The sequence below is a fragment of the Somniosus microcephalus genome, chromosome 32, assembly GCF_052327205.1.
Source record: "Somniosus microcephalus isolate GS21.2 chromosome 32, FLI_Smic_1.0, whole genome shotgun sequence".
Lineage (NCBI taxonomy): Eukaryota > Metazoa > Chordata > Chondrichthyes > Squaliformes > Somniosidae > Somniosus > Somniosus microcephalus.
In genome coordinates this window covers 30,962,850-30,978,275 of record NC_141018.1, presented here as the reverse complement: position 1 = coordinate 30,978,275, position 15,426 = coordinate 30,962,850, and the positions used below count along the sequence as shown (strand labels likewise).

The 15,426-nt window shown below is 45.7% G+C and overlaps 1 protein-coding gene across 1 annotated transcript in view; it reads right to left on the bottom strand.

Moving 5' to 3' along the window:
* Window positions 1-15,426, bottom strand: part of LOC147097368 (sorbitol dehydrogenase-like) — a 31,587-nt gene continuing 16,161 nt past the window's right edge. The window contains exons 6-10 of the mRNA XM_085972290.1: window positions 14,025-14,090; window positions 10,087-10,262; window positions 7,971-8,092; window positions 5,607-5,775; window positions 1-4,354 (exon numbers count right to left, since the gene is read on the bottom strand). Coding sequence (XP_085828416.1) covers window positions 5,610-5,775; window positions 7,971-8,092; window positions 10,087-10,262; window positions 14,025-14,090 — 530 coding nt within the window. The 3' untranslated portion in view covers window positions 1-4,354; window positions 5,607-5,609. The remainder of the gene's footprint in view (window positions 4,355-5,606; window positions 5,776-7,970; window positions 8,093-10,086; window positions 10,263-14,024; window positions 14,091-15,426) is intronic.

The window sequence follows — 15,426 nt, the reverse complement described above, 5'->3', positions numbered from 1 at the left end:
TCTGAGTATTGAACAAAGCTTTAATCAACTGTTTTTCAACATGGAGATCTAGTTGTGTCCTTCACTAGTTCCTGTTAAAGAATGTCCTGAGCAAGCTGGGCCCATGCCCGAGTATTTATACTCTCCCTGGACAGCGCCACCAGCAGGCCGCCCAGTATTACTTCATATGTCATTCCCACATGAATGACAGATTCATGTCAATCTTCATTGTTGCTGGGTCATCTCTTAGAACTCTCTCCCTTTAGCCTTGGCAAAGGTTGCCAATAGGTTGTGATGCCTTTAAATAAAAATGGTCCCACCTTTTTAGCTGCCCACGTTCCTTTAAATTCCACCTTCATGCAATTTTCCAGCCCACCATTGGTGTGCGCCCATCACCCGACCATATCAGAACGCGGAGCTGGGAATAATTAAGCAATTGTGGTTGACCCACCAAAGTTGAGTACTGTTGGTACGTTACAATTCCGGTGAGGCTTGCACCAGTTTTTAAACATCTAGAGCTGCCTTACACCAGTGCATGGACATTGGCTCCATGGTCTCACTTACATAAGAACATAAGAAATAGGAGCAGGAGTAGGCCAATCGGCCCCTCGAGCCTGCTCCGCCATTCAATAAGATCATGGCTGATCTGATCCTAACCGCCAATCCACTATCACAGAACCATCTCCTGAATCTAACAGAATTAGACACACGAAATAGGAGCAGGATCAGGCTACACGGCCCCTGGGCCCGCTCCGCTACCCACAGGGCCATGACCGATCCGAACCTAGTCTCATGTCGAATTCCTGCGCGCTCCCCGTAACCCTCAATTCCCTTTACTTCTAGGAAACTGTCTATTTCTGTTTTAAATTTATGTAATGATGTAACTTCTACAGCTTTCTGGGGCAGCATATTCCATGGACCTACCACCCTCTGAGTGAAGTAGTTCCTCCTCATCTCAGTTTTGAAAGAGCAGCCCCTTATTCTAAGACTATGCCCCTTAGTTCTAGTTTCACCCATCATAGATAAAAAGAGTTGAAAGTATGCTAAAATTACATCTACTTAAGGCTGTGATAGTTTGATTATTACTGACAGGAGTGTTATAGTAAGGTTGTAGTACTATTGAGGCCATACTATTTATTGTAATATACAGGGAGGTGTAAATTTCCTTATAATTTGGCTTCAAAACTGAAATATAAATCCCTTATTATACACTCCAGTGAAATACATGTCATTGTAATTTATAAGAAAACGTCATATTTAACAATTGGAAATCTACCCCACTGACACACAACTGACTATTTAACAATTCATTGGAGATACTGTGGACTCAGATTACATTTTGCAATACTGCCAAATACAATTAACAATAAATAACAATTAGCCGATATAAACAGTAAAAAAATGTGAGATATTAAATGACTGCAATTTAATCTGACGTTAATAATTAGTTAGAGATTTAGGCTCACAGTTTCTGATGTCACCTGAACCCTCTCATTAAATGATTAGCTCGTCACTCAATCTGATCTGTCACTGTAATTCTGTTAGTCTGTGTGTGACTGCTCACATTCAAGATGTTCCATCACCGGTAAAACTGCTAAGGAATGGTCCATGTGTGAAAGAGATTTCTCACAGATACACTGAGCTGGAGATAAAGTAATTAAGTCACTGCTCAAACCGTAAGAAAGTTCACATGACAAAACATGACAATAAGCACCAACACAAAGCTCAACAACAACAACAACGACTTGCATTTATGTAGCAGTTTTAACGTAGTAAAACGTCCCAAGGCACGTCACAGGAGCTTTATCAAACAAGAATGGGCCTATACTCCTTGGAGTTTATCAGAATGAGAGGTGATCTCATTGAAACATACAAGATTCTGAAGGGGATTGACAGGGTAGATGCTGAGAGGTTGTTTCCCCCTGGCTGGAGTCTAGAACTAGGGGGCATCTTCTCTTCTTAGGCAGTCCCTCGGAACCGAGGATGACTTGCTTCCACATTAAAAATGAGTTCTCAGGTGACCGATGAGTCCAATGCGGGACCTACAGTCTCTGTCACAGGTGGGGCAGACAGTGGTTGAAGGGGCGGGTGGGAGGGGTGCTTGGGTTGACGTGTGCTCCTTCCGCTTGCTCCCGGTGAAGAGACTCAAGGTATTCAGCGCCTTCCTGGATGCTTCTCCTCCACTTTGTGCGGTCTTGGGCCAGGGATTCTCAGGTGTCAGTGGGGATGTTACACTTTTTCAAGGCTTTGAGGGTGTCCTTGAAGCGTTTCCTCTGCCCACCTGGGGCTCTCTTACCGTGCCGGAGCTCCGAGTAGAGCGCTTGTTTTGGGAGTCTCGTATCAGGCACGCAGACGATGTGACCCGTCCATCGGAGCTGATCGAGCGTGGTCAAAGCTTCGATGCTGGGGATGTTGGCCTAAGCAAGAACACTGACGTTGGTGTGCCTATCCTGCCAATGGATTTGCAGGGTCTTGCGGAGGCAACGTTGGTGGTACCTCTCCAGTGCTTTGAGGTGCCTGCTGTACATGGTCCATGTCTCTGAGGCTTACAGCAGGGTGGGTATCACTGCTGCTCTGTAGACCATGAGCTTAGTGCCGGGTTTGAGGTCCTGGTCTTCAAACACTCTCTTCCTCAGGTGACCGAAGGCTGCACTGGCACACTGAAGGCGGTGTTGGACTTCGTCATCGACATCTGCCCTTGTTGACAGTAGGCTCCCGAGGTATGGAAAGCGGTCCACGTTGTCCAAGGCCTTGTCGTGGATTTTGCTAATCGGGGGGCAGTACCGTGTGGCGGGGCAGGTTGGTAGAGGACCTTTGTCTTACGGATGTTTAGTGTAAGGCCCATGCTCTCATACGCTTCAGTGAAGGTGTTGACGATGGTTTGGACTTCAACCGCCGAGTGAGCGCAGACGCAAGCATTGTCTGCATACTGTAATTCAACGACAGAGGATGGGACGACCTTGGATCTGGACTGGAGGCGACGGAGGTTGAACAGTTTCCCGTTATTTCTGTAAATTAGTTCCACTCCAGTGGGGAGCTTACTGAGGGTGAGATGGAGCATTGCAGCAAGGAAGATCGAGAAGAGCGTTGGTGCGATGACACAGCCTTGTTTGACCCCGGTTCGTACGTGAATTGGGTCTGTGGTGGAACCGTTGGTCAGGATCACAGCTTGCATGTCGTCGTGAAGCAGGCGGAGGATAGTGACAAACTTTTGAGAGCAGCCGAATTTGAGGAGGACACTCCAAAATCCATAGTCTCAGGATAAGGGGTAGGCCATTTAAGACTGAGATGAGGAGGAATTTCTTCACTCAGAGGGTTGTGAATCTTTGGAATTCTCTGCCCCAGAGGGCTGTGAATGCTGAGTCTTTGAGTATATTCAAGGCTGAGATAAATAGATTTTTGGACTCTAGGGGAATCAGGGGATATGGAGATCGGGCGGGAAAGTGGAGTTGAGGTCGATGATCAGCCATGATCTTATTGAATGGCGGAGCAGGCTCGAGTGGCCATATTGCCGACTCCTGCTCTTATTTCTTATGTTCTTCTTACGTTCTTAAAATGTGATACCGAGCCACATAAGGAGATATTAGGACAGGTGACCAAAAGCTTGGTCAAAGAGGTAGGTTTTAAGGAGCGTCTGAAAGGAAGAAAGAGGTGGAGAAGTTTAGGGAGGGAATCTCAGAGCTTAGGGCCTAGGCAGCTGAAGGCACGGCCACCAATGGTGGAGCGATTATAATCAGGGATGCTCAAGAGGGCAGAATTAGAGGAGCGCCGATATCTCGGAGGGTTGTAGGGCTGGAGGAGATTACAGAGATAGGGAGGGGCGAGGCCATGGAGGGATTTGTAAACAAGGATGAGAATTTTAAAGCTCATACTAACAACTTGGTAAAGCTCCTACATTGTAATAAGAAGAATTTCACTGGGACACAACAGCAGACATTAAGATTAAGCTAGAACAGTGGTATTTTCAGCAAATCAATTACATAATCACATGTCACTATAGTAACGTCCATAACAGACCAATTAACTGTTGCAATCATCTACTTGATGAGAGCGTACAATTTCACTGTGGTAATATTACATTACTTATTGAGTGCCATGACTCCTATCTACATCTTAAGTGGTTTATTTTGAATGTATGAAACTGACACGATATAAAACAAAAGAAAACCTTCCAGATAGATAATACATCAGGTTAATTACACACTTGCTCAACTATCTGGGAAGATCACCTTTATTATTAACACAATTATCCTAGTGTCTGAGAACTCTTATTGAATGCCACTTGGTGATCATGACTGTTGGTACGTCCACAATGAAAGCTTCTCAGGAACTAAAAGCAGAAAATGGTGGAAACAGTCAACAGGTCAGGCAGCATCTGTGGAGAAAGGAAAAGGGTTGGGTTAACGTCTCAGCTCTATGACCCTTCGTCAGAATGCTGGATGTTACAAATGAACAGCTTATAAGGAAGAAAAAAGCAAGGGGAAAGGGGCGGTGATGAAGAATGACCACATACACATGAAAAGAAAAAGATCTGTAAAGTAATCAGGTGGAGAACAGGAGACGATTAAATGACCGAAGTGATAATGGCTGTTATAAATCTCCATCATCAAGAAATTACTCATGAAATAACGCTGGACGGCCAGCTGGTGGCGCCGTCCAAGGAGTATAAATGCTCGGGCGTCGGCCCCAGCTTTCCAGGGACATTTTGTAAGATAAGGAACTAGTGAAGTACAATTAGACCTCCATGTTCTGAAACAAGTTGATTAAAGCCTTGCTTTATACTCAAACCAAGTGCATAGTGAGTTTTATTACATCAATGGCCTAAGACAAGAAAAATAAATGATATATAGGAGACCCAGAGGATGTGTGAATGGTTAAAGCAGAAGAGTGGAGTGGGGAGGGAACATGGAAAAACTGGCTCCAGTGGCCCAGCGGTATGGTGGAAGACAGGTAGGCACTAGGGGTGCAGACCACTCCAATGTATGTGTCCCAATAAGGGATTCCCACCCCAAGCACTGAGCTATCCCCGGAATTGCTGGTACACCCATCTAGCACTGGCTGACAAGAGAGGAAATGGGAGCGGTGGTTATGGTCTGAAGCTGTTAAAAGTCAATATTAAGGCCAGAGGACTGCAGAGTGCCTAGTAGGAAGATGAGATGCTGTCCCTCAAGTTTGTGTTGAGCTTGCCACCTGAAAGGAAGAGAAAGATTTTTGTTAAAGGGCTGAATGAGACGAAGAATGAAACGGAACTAGATACCAGGACAGCTCTGAAATAAAGTGAGTCAGTGCTGTTGAAAGAGTTAGGACCAGAGGGTGCACATGGTGGAGAGGGTGGATCTCGCGGACCTCCAAAGCAGTGGTGAAAGTAAAGCTGAATATCATGGAGATACCTTCTGTTATAAATCTCCATCATTCATCAAGAAACTACTCGTGAAATAATGCTGGACGGCCAGCTGGTGGTGCCGTCCAAGGAGTATAAATACTCGGGCGTGGGCCCCAGCTTTCCAGGGACATTTTGTAAGACAAGGAACTAGTGAAGTACAACTAGACCTCCATGTTCTGAAACAAGTTGATTAAAGCCTTGCTTTATACTCAAACCAAGTGCATAGTGAGTTTCATTACGTCACCTTCTATTGATTCTTGTTTTTAGGATCACACTTCAGCATCACTTTGATTCCGACGCCTTTCTTTGTTGTTTCAAACGCTTTGAGAGCCTCTTCCAGGGGAAAGCGGTGTGTGACCAAGGGCTTCACATCAATCCTCTTTGAAGCCAACATGGCAATTGCCACAGGCCACCTAAGAAGAGCAAGGCTGGTTGGTAATGAGACCATTCTTCATCGTACTGTACCTTTCACTTCTCAAAACACCAGGGATTGTTTTTGTTAATTAAAATAAAGTATAATTGTATTCATTCATGTAATCATTTTTTTGTCCCTCAATAGTCTTCTTGTTGAACATACAATATATTTTTTCACATACACATTTTTGCACTGTTACAGACCATTTAATATAAAAGTTAAGGCAATATTCAGAATTCTGAAAAGTCCCATCGCTTCATCCTTGCCAAACTTCCACATCATCAATTTCAGGGTCCACATCATTGTTTAAAAATCCCTCTATGTCCTCGCTCTATACCCGAGTGACCTTCTCCAGCCCCGTGTCCCAGCCTCTGCTCCTCCAACTCCGGATTGGTGCTCATCTCCCACTCCTTTGTTCAACCATCAGAGGCTGGTCTTTCAGCCCCTCACCCCTGCTCTCAGGAACTCTCTTCCCCAAACCACTTTGCCTTACTACCTCTCCATTCTTCAAAAGCCTCCTTGAAACCCACCTCTTTAGCTTCACCCTTACTTAATTCATGCCTGTTGCCTGCATAGTGTCCTTCTCTTCCCCTTGTGTATTGTGGTTTTGCCGGTGTTGTCCTGCTATTGCATCAAGATAAATAAAATAGAACTTCATACGTTTTCTTTTAATGGGGGGGGGGGGGGCGGAGGGAGTATTTTGTCTTTTCTCTCTCCCTCACTGTGTTCAACTTTCTCTCTATCACATACTTTTCCTCTGCTGAGAGGACAGGTCACCTGCACTGAGAACCCTACTCAAGACATGCCATACTAGAGCTTTGTAAAATTGTATCTGTGGCACCACGAGCTGTTGCAATACTGTGCTTTGTGCTGTAATAATTAAAATATTAAAAAAGTTACATGTCAGCCTTGGCTCAGTTGGCTCGCCTGTGAGTCAGAAGGTTGTGGGTTCAAGCCCCACTCCAGAGACTCGAGCACAAAATCTAGGCCGACACTCCCAGTGCAGTACTGAGGGAGTGCTGCACGTTCGGATGGGACATCAAATTGAGGTCCAGTCTGCCCTCTCAGGAGGCCATAAAAGATCCCATGGCACTATTTTGTCCCTCAACCAAACATAGAAACATAGAAGATAGGAGCAGGAGCAGGCCATTCGGCCCCTCGAGCCTGCTCCGCCATTCAATGCGATCATGGCTGATCATCCAAACTCAGTACCCTGTCCCTGCTTTCTCCCCATATCTCTTGATCCCCTTAGCCTTAAGAAATATATCTAACTCCTTCTTGAATATATTTAATGAATTGGCCTCAACTGTCTTCTGTGGTAGAGAATTCCATAGGTTCACCACTCTCTGGGTGAAGAAATTCCTCCTCATCTCAGTCCTAAATGGCTTACCCCTTATCTTTAGACTGTGACCCCTGGTTCTGGACTCCCCCGCCATCGGGAACATCCTTCCTGCATCTAGTCTGTCTAGTCCTGTTAGAATTTTATACGTTTCAATGAGATCCCCTCTCATTCTTCTAAACTCTAGCGAATATAAGCCTAAATATAAGCAAAATCACTAAAGAACAGATTATCTTGTCATTATCACATTGCTGTTTGTGGGAGCTTGCTGTGCGTAAATTAGCTGCTGCGTTTCCTACATTACAATAGTGACTACACTTCAAAAGTACTTAATTGTCTGTAAAGCGCTTTGGGACGTTCTGTGGCGCTATATAATGCATATATATAATGAATATGTATTTTCGAATGCAAAACCAGTAATGATGTTACCACATCAACTGTGCACTGAAGTCCTGCCTGAGTTGTGCTGCCACTTCTTTGTGGCCTTTCTCCCTCTGCACCTTGACTCCTGCACCGCTGAGTACAGGAGCCAGGTGAACATGGTGACATGCCCAGTGATAGATGGGAAGGCTCCCCTGAGGCAGGAACCAGGGAACTTACGACAGGAGCAACTTAGTGTGCTGATTTTCAAATACAAGAGCGCACTGTCCAAACACTGACTGTCCGTGGAAAAACAAAGAAGGAAAGAAAGACTTGCATTTATATAGCGACTTTCACGATCTCATTAGAAGAGCGTGAAGCATTTAAGCACGAGATGTTGTTTATGCTTGATTTCTGATTGTTTTAATTCATATTAAAAGCCCAAATCAAAGGAATTAATTTATTGGATGAGCAAGGCAAATATCAATACTTACGTGTTACAATATTTAAAAACCCCCCGAATATCCACCTCTCGAATTGCTGCATTTAATATCGGAACATTCACCGAAGCTGGACCAAGACCAACCAGAATCAAAACCCCTCCAGAGCGAGTGGCCTAAGAAGCAATATTTTATACGTATCAGATATTCGTGGTCTACAAACTTAGCCAAACATATACCAGCAGATACGTTTTTCAATCAGACTGATGGCTTAGTGGGTAAATGCACCTAGTGCAGTACTGAGCTAGATAGAGCAGGAGGGTCCTTGGTTTGATGTTTGGTCTGTGTTGAATTAGTCGATCTGAGCTAGGTTGGCAACTCAGCTGCCCGTATCCTAGCTCACCCATCATCCCTTTGCTCGCTGAACTACATTGGCTCCCAGCCCAGCAACGTGTCAAATTTAAAATTCTCATCATTGTGTTCAAATCCCTCCACGGCCTTGCCCCTCTCTATCTCTATAGACTCCTCCAGCCCTACAACCTGCAGGGAACTCTGCGCTCCTCCAATTCTGGCCTCTTTGCATTTCCGATTTGCTTCGCTTCATTGGCGGCCGTGCCTTCAGCTGCCTCGGCCTTAAGCTCTGGAATTCCCTCCCTAAACCTCTCTGCCTCACTCTCTCCTCCTTTAAGGCACTGATTAAAACCTACCTCTTTGACAAAGCTTTTGGTCACCTGTCCCTTTATGTGGCTCGGTGTCGAATTTTGTTTGATTACACTCCTGTGAAACATGGGGTGATTTACTATGTTAAAGGTGCTATATAAATGCCAGCTGTTGTTGTTTCTATATTTGGCCTCAACATATATTTGGCTAGGGAACAGAAAAAGCAGCCTGGGTTCCTGCTCCTAATCACTATCCAGTGACCCTGCTGGAAACAGCCTATGACTATATATTATGCGAAGATGGAGGGGCTGCATTTCCTCTAGTCCTGCTTGGCCTGCAGAAGTGAAGCAAGGTCTCTCTGCTCTTACTTGCTACTTTTTTCAACTTGCATTTTTGGCTGGTTTTTATGTTGACTCGCCAGTTGAATCTCTTACTTCGTATATATATTCACAATATATATTAATGATCTAGACAAGGGAACTAGATGTAATATCTCCAAGTTTGCCAACGACATAAAGCTGGGTGGGCTGCTGTGAGGAGGATGCCGAGAAACTCCAGTATGAATTGGACAGGTTGGTTGATTGGGCAGAAGCATGGCAGATGCAATATAACATGGATAAATGCAAGCTTATCCACTTTGGTGTCAAAAACAGGAAGGCAGATTATTATCTGAATGGCAATAGATTGGGAGAAGGGGAAGTGCAACGAGACCTGGGTGTCCTTGTGCACCAGTCGCTGAAGGTAAGCATGTAGGTGCAGAAGGCGATTAAGAAGGCAAATGGTATGTTGGCCTTCGTAGCGAGAGGGTTTGAGTACAGGAACAAGGATGTCTTGCTGCAGTTGTACAGGGCCTTGGTGAGACCACACCTTGAGTATTGTGTGCAGTTTTGGTCGCCTTATCTGAGGAAGGATGTTCTTGCCATGGAGGGAGTGCAGCGAAGATTCACCAGGCTGATACCTAGGATGGCAGGAATGACGTATGAGGAGAGATTGGGTCGATTGGGCTTATACTCGCTGGAGTTTAGAAGAATGAGAGGGGATCTCATTGAAACTTATAAAATTCTAACAGGACTGGACAGACTAGATGCAGGAAGGATGTTCCCGATGGCCGGGGAGTCCAGAACCAGGGGTCACAGTCTAAGGATAAGGGGTAAGCCATTTAGGACAGAGATGAGGAGGAATTTCTTCACCCAGAGAGTGGTGAACCTGTGGAATTCTCTACCACAGAAAGCAGTAGAGGCCAATTCATTAAATATATTCAAGAAGGAGTTGGATATATTTCTTAAGGCTAAGGGGATCAAGGGATATGGAGAGAAGGCAGGGACAGGGTACTGAATTTGGATGATCAGCCATGATCTCATTGAATGGCAGAGCAGGCTCGAGGGGCCGAATGGCCTACTCCTGCTCCTATCTTCTATGTTTCTATGCATAGTTTCTTTGCCCAGGAATGCACAGGTAACCGATGGCAAACACCTCACAGAGATCCTAATTGTGCAGGTACAGTACTTACGTAGGTGCCGGCCTGGACACAGAATTCTGCCCCGGTGCACTCGATGGTCACATCTGGCATGGAACCAAGAGCAGCCTCCACTTTCTGGGCCAGGTGCTGAGGTGTCTCCTTCTCCACTTTCATCGTAAAATCAGCCCCCAGCTCCTTCGCCTTCTCCAATCGTTCGCTTGACAAATCTTAAAAAAAAACCTCCTTTTGTTTCCAACAGAACAGATTTCTGGGATTTAATCTGGATCAACAGTAAATGGGAATCTTTCTTTATCACTCATGCATGTTGAAGGGCAAGTAGCAACTATTGCCTTTTCAGTGATACAGGATCATAGAATGGTTACAGCACAGAGGGAGGCCATTTGGCCCGTCGAGCCCGTGCCGGCTCTCTGCAAGAGCACTTCAGCTAGTCCCACTCCCCCGCCCTTTCCCCGTAGCCCTGCAAATGTTTTCCCTTCAGGTACTTATCCAACTCACTTTTGAAAGCCATGATTGAGTCTGCCTCCACCACCCTTTCAGGCAGAGCATGGGGAGAAAGCAGGGACCGGGTACTGAATTTGGATGATCAGCCATGATCTCATTGAATGGCGGAGCAGGCTCGAGGGGCCGAATGGCCTACTCCTGCTCCTACCTTCTATGTTTCTATTCCAGATCCTAACCACTCGCTGCATAAAAAAGTTTTTCCTCATGTTTGAACATATGCTTTAAAGTTACAGCATAGCATTGCCTCTCTTATTTAATGATAGTTAAGAAGTTATGGTAAAAAAGAATGGAAATAAGAAAAAAACCATTGAGCACACCAGCCCCCCCACCCAGGCCCATCACTTCCACAGACAATGTACATCGACCATATCATTGATTCTACCCCACCTGTTAAATTTACTGAGGGAAAGTTTGATTCCAAATATAATCAATCAGAATGTCTAACCATCTTCACTTCCTAGCTCTCAAACCCTGGCTCACTGCCCTCCACAGCAAGAACTCCCCTGTTCCTGTGGATTTTTCATATTAATTGTCACCCTCGCATCTGAGTCAGAAGGTTGTGGGTTCAAGTCCCACTCCAGAGACTTGAGCACAAAAATCTAGGCTGACGCTCCAGTGCAGCACCGAGGAGGTGCTGCACTGCCGGAGGTGCCGTCTTTTGGATGAGACGTTAAACCGAGGCCCCGTCTGCCCTTTCAGGTGGACGTAAAAGATCCAATGACACTATTTTGAAGAAGAGCAGGGGAGTTCTCACCAGTGTCCTGGCTGATATTTATCCCTCAACCAACATCACTAAAAAACAGATGATCCGGTCATTATCACATTGCTGTTTGTGGGAGCTTGCGGTGCACAAATTGGCTGCCGCATTTCCCACATTACAACAGTAATTACACTTCAAAAAGTACTTAATTGGCTGTAAAGCGCTTTGGGACATCCTGAGGTCATGAAAGGCGCTATAGAAATGCAAGTCTTTCTTTTTCAAATTCTCCTCTCTTCTTCTTAGGCAGTCCCTCGGAACCGAGGATGACTTGCTTCCACATTAAAATGAGTTCGCAGGTGACTGATGAGTCCAATGCAGGACCTACAGTCTCTGTCACAGGTGGGGCAGACGGTGGTTGAAGGGGCGGGTGGGTGGGGTGCTTGGGTTGACGTGCGCTCCTTCCGCTGTTTGCGCTTGGCTTCCGCTTGCCGGTGAGGAGACTCGAGGTATTCAGCACCTTCCCGGATGCTTCTCCACTGTGTGTGGTCTTGGGCCAGGGAATCTCAGGTGTCGGTGGGGATGTTGCACTTTTTCAAGGAGGCTTTGAGGGTGTCCTTGAAGCGTTTCCTCTACCCACCTAGGGCTCTCTTGCTGTGTCGGAGCTCCGAGTAGAGCGCTTGTTTTGGGAGTCTCGTATTGGGCATGTGGACGCTGTGACCAGTCCATCGGAGCTGATTGAGCGTGGTCAAAGCTTCGATGCTGGGGATGTTGGCCTGAGCGAGAACACTGATGTTGGTGCGCCTATCCTGCCAATGGATTTGCAGGATCTTGCGGAGGCAGCGTTGGTGGTACCGCTCCAGTGCTTTGAGCACATATACCAGAAACGCTGTTTACGGAGGTCACGGTCCATCATCAAAGACCCTACCCACCCCAGCCACAGTCTGTTCGCCCTCCTGCCATCTGGGAGACGCTACAGATGCATTCGCACCCGTACGACCAGATTTAGGAACAGCTTCTTTCCCAGGGCTGTCATCCTACTGAACTCCACAAATAAACTCTAAAGCCTGCACATCTGCCAATGCACTTTATTAGGGTTATGTTTATGTTAATGTATTACAAGCCATATGTATGTTGAATGTTTAAATGTCTTAATCTAAATGTACACTCTCGGGAGCCGCAAGTCTACATTTCGTTGTACTGCACTTGTGCACTAACAATGACAATAAAGTTGATTATGATTATGATTGAGGTGCCTGCTGTACATGGTCCATGTCTCTGAGGCATACAGGAGGGCGGGTATTACTACTGCCCTGTAAACCATGAGATTGGTGCCGGGTTTGAGGTCCTGGTCTTCAAACACTCTCTTCCTCAGGCGACCGAAGGCTGCACTGGCACACTGAAGGCGGTATTGGACTTCGTCGTTGACGTCTGCCCTTGTTGACAGTAGGCTCCCGAGGTATGGAAAGTGGTCCACGTTGTCCAAGGCCTTGTCATGGATTTTGATAATCGGGGGGGCAGTACTGTGTGGCGGGGGCAGGTTGTTAGAGGACCTTTGCCTTACGGAGGTTTAGTGTAAGGCCCATGCTCTCGTATGCTTCGGTGAAGGTCTTTTTCAAATAATAACTTTAAAACATACATATTTAAGAAACGATCAGATCTAAGGTAAACAGCTTCCTCTTGAACACATACCTGGAAATCACATGAGTGAAGCCCCTGAATATTTTTTTTGTCCAGTGAAAACTAATGGACAGATAATCAAGTATGATTTCCCAATATGTATTTCCAGCAGCAGAGGCTTGGAAAGAAAAAAAATAAAGACTTGCATTTCTACAGCGCCTTGCACGACCACCGGATGTTCCAAAGTGCTTTACAGCCAACGAAGTACTTTTTGAAGTGCAGTCACTGTTGTAATGTAAGTAACGCGGCAGCCAATTTGCGCACAGCAAGCTCCCGCAATGTGGTAATGACCAGATAATCTGTTTTTTAGTGATGTTGGTTGAGAGATATTGGCCAGGACACCGGGGAGAACGCCCCTGCTCTTCTTCGAAATAGTGCCGTGGGATCTTTTATGTCCGCTGAGAGGGCACACGGGGCCTCGGTTTAACGTCTCATCCGAAAGACGGACAGATGGAGTGCAAAAGTGCGAAATCATACCTTTAGTGCCAGCTTGTGTGCTGTGTGTTCAAGCCCGTTAAGAAGTGGGTTGAAAATGCCCAAACGCAAGATTCTGAAGCTGGCAGAGGAAGCAAATCTTCAGCCCATCAATCCGGACTGAATTCAAACCTAAGTTCTTGTGGTGAAAGACGTGATCCCTCAGGACCAGAATATGTTGCGGAAAAGGATGTAGAAAGTTTATTGTGAATTGTATGACTGGAGCGTTGAGTTTGACAGAAATTGGGCTTTAATAAAGAGGAGTTAAGTGGTGCCAGGAATCTTTCTGACTTGTAATCTATGTGTAAATGGGCCAGCTTTCACCCCTCCACATCCTTGTTTCAGTAAACAAGCTGCTCCTTTTTAAAAAAGCCCTTCTCAAAGCCAGGACTTTGTCACTCTTTTTCTTTCTCCATGAAGAAAATATACGCCAATAACCGGGGTTAAAGTAAAGGGTTCCTTTTCTAGGTTTGGAACGGGTAACATTATGGAACAAACAAATTTTCAACTTGCACAATATTGCCAGGAAAATGAAGAGAAGGAAAGAACTGCTCTGATGTGCCAGCTGGGATATAGTTTAAAACGGAAGGTTTTAAACACGCGCACCGTGCCTTACCACAAATCACAACATGAGCCGCCCCCATCGTCTTGGCAACCAGCAGACTCACAAGTCCAATTGTCCCTTAATAAACAGATAAACAGCATGGCATTGAGAAGATACTGTGGCAGGTACATGACAGCTTGTTACGGAACACATTTGGCACTGAAGAAAGAAGGTGCATTTGTATAGCACCATTCACAACCTTAGGACGTCCCAAATTGCTTCACAGCCAATGAAGTACTTTTGAAGTGTAATCACTGTTGTAATGTAAGAAACGCAGCAGCCAATTTGCGCACAGCAAGCTCCCACAAACAGCAATGAGATAAATGACCAGATAATCTGCTTTAGTGATGTTGTTTGAGGGATAAATATTAGCCAGGACACTGGAGAGAACTCCCCTGCTCCTCTCCGAAATAGTGCCAAGGGATCATTCATTGACTGTAAAGCACTGGGACGTCCTGAGGTCATGAAAGGCGCAATATAAATGCAAATCATTCTTTCTTTAACATAAATACATTTATTAAAAAAAAGTTTCTCACTCCCACTTTCTGGGCTCGATTTTAATAACAATGCGGGTTGAGGGCGGGCCCGCTGCTCGGCAGCTTTCAGACCCACACCCAGCTGCCGCCGCCCAGCACTTCCGATTTTGGCTTCATTGGCCTCGTTACGGCCAACGTGCGGGTGCCTCCAGGCAATTGCTCGGAAAATGTCAGTTTCTCGCGCCTGATGACGCATTGTTTGTTTGACAATTTAAAGGGGCCATGTCCCCTTTGCATACAAATGTCATTGGGATGGCTTGGTGCTGTATTGTCTAGAAAGGGGAGTTGACAGCGTCTGTTCTGAGCAAAATCTAATGAATGATATTGCTGGTCATATTATTCCAGAAAGAGATTCATGATTTTTTGATATATGACTTTATTATCTGGCTATGAAATGAAAAAGATGCCAGATGTGTTCCAATCATTTGCTTAGTAATATTAATGCTTTTTTCTCTTAAAGGTGCTGGGAGCTGCAGGAACGGCAGCCCCAATAACTAAAGCTGCACCCAGGTTCAATGAGGGCTCTCTCCGTGCTCTTGTTGAGGGAGTTAGAGGACGTCAGGAGGTCCTCTTCCCTGGAAACGGAAGGAGGAGGCCTCCTCAGCAAACCAAGGCAGCTTGGCTGCAAATTGCTGAGGAGGTGAGCTCGAGATCTGTGTGCAGACGCACATGGGTTTAGTGTCGAAAAAGGTTTAATGATCTGCTGAGATCACCTAAAGTGTGGTCTCTGTGTTCTGGGAAATGGAAGTTCAAGAGAGAGGGCTCAGGGTTATTTACATGTAGAATGTTGGTGGTGACACTGAAAGCAAACCACCGTTTATTGGACAGATGATGCCTGGGGTTTGAGACTGTTGGACTTATATTCATCTCCATGTGCC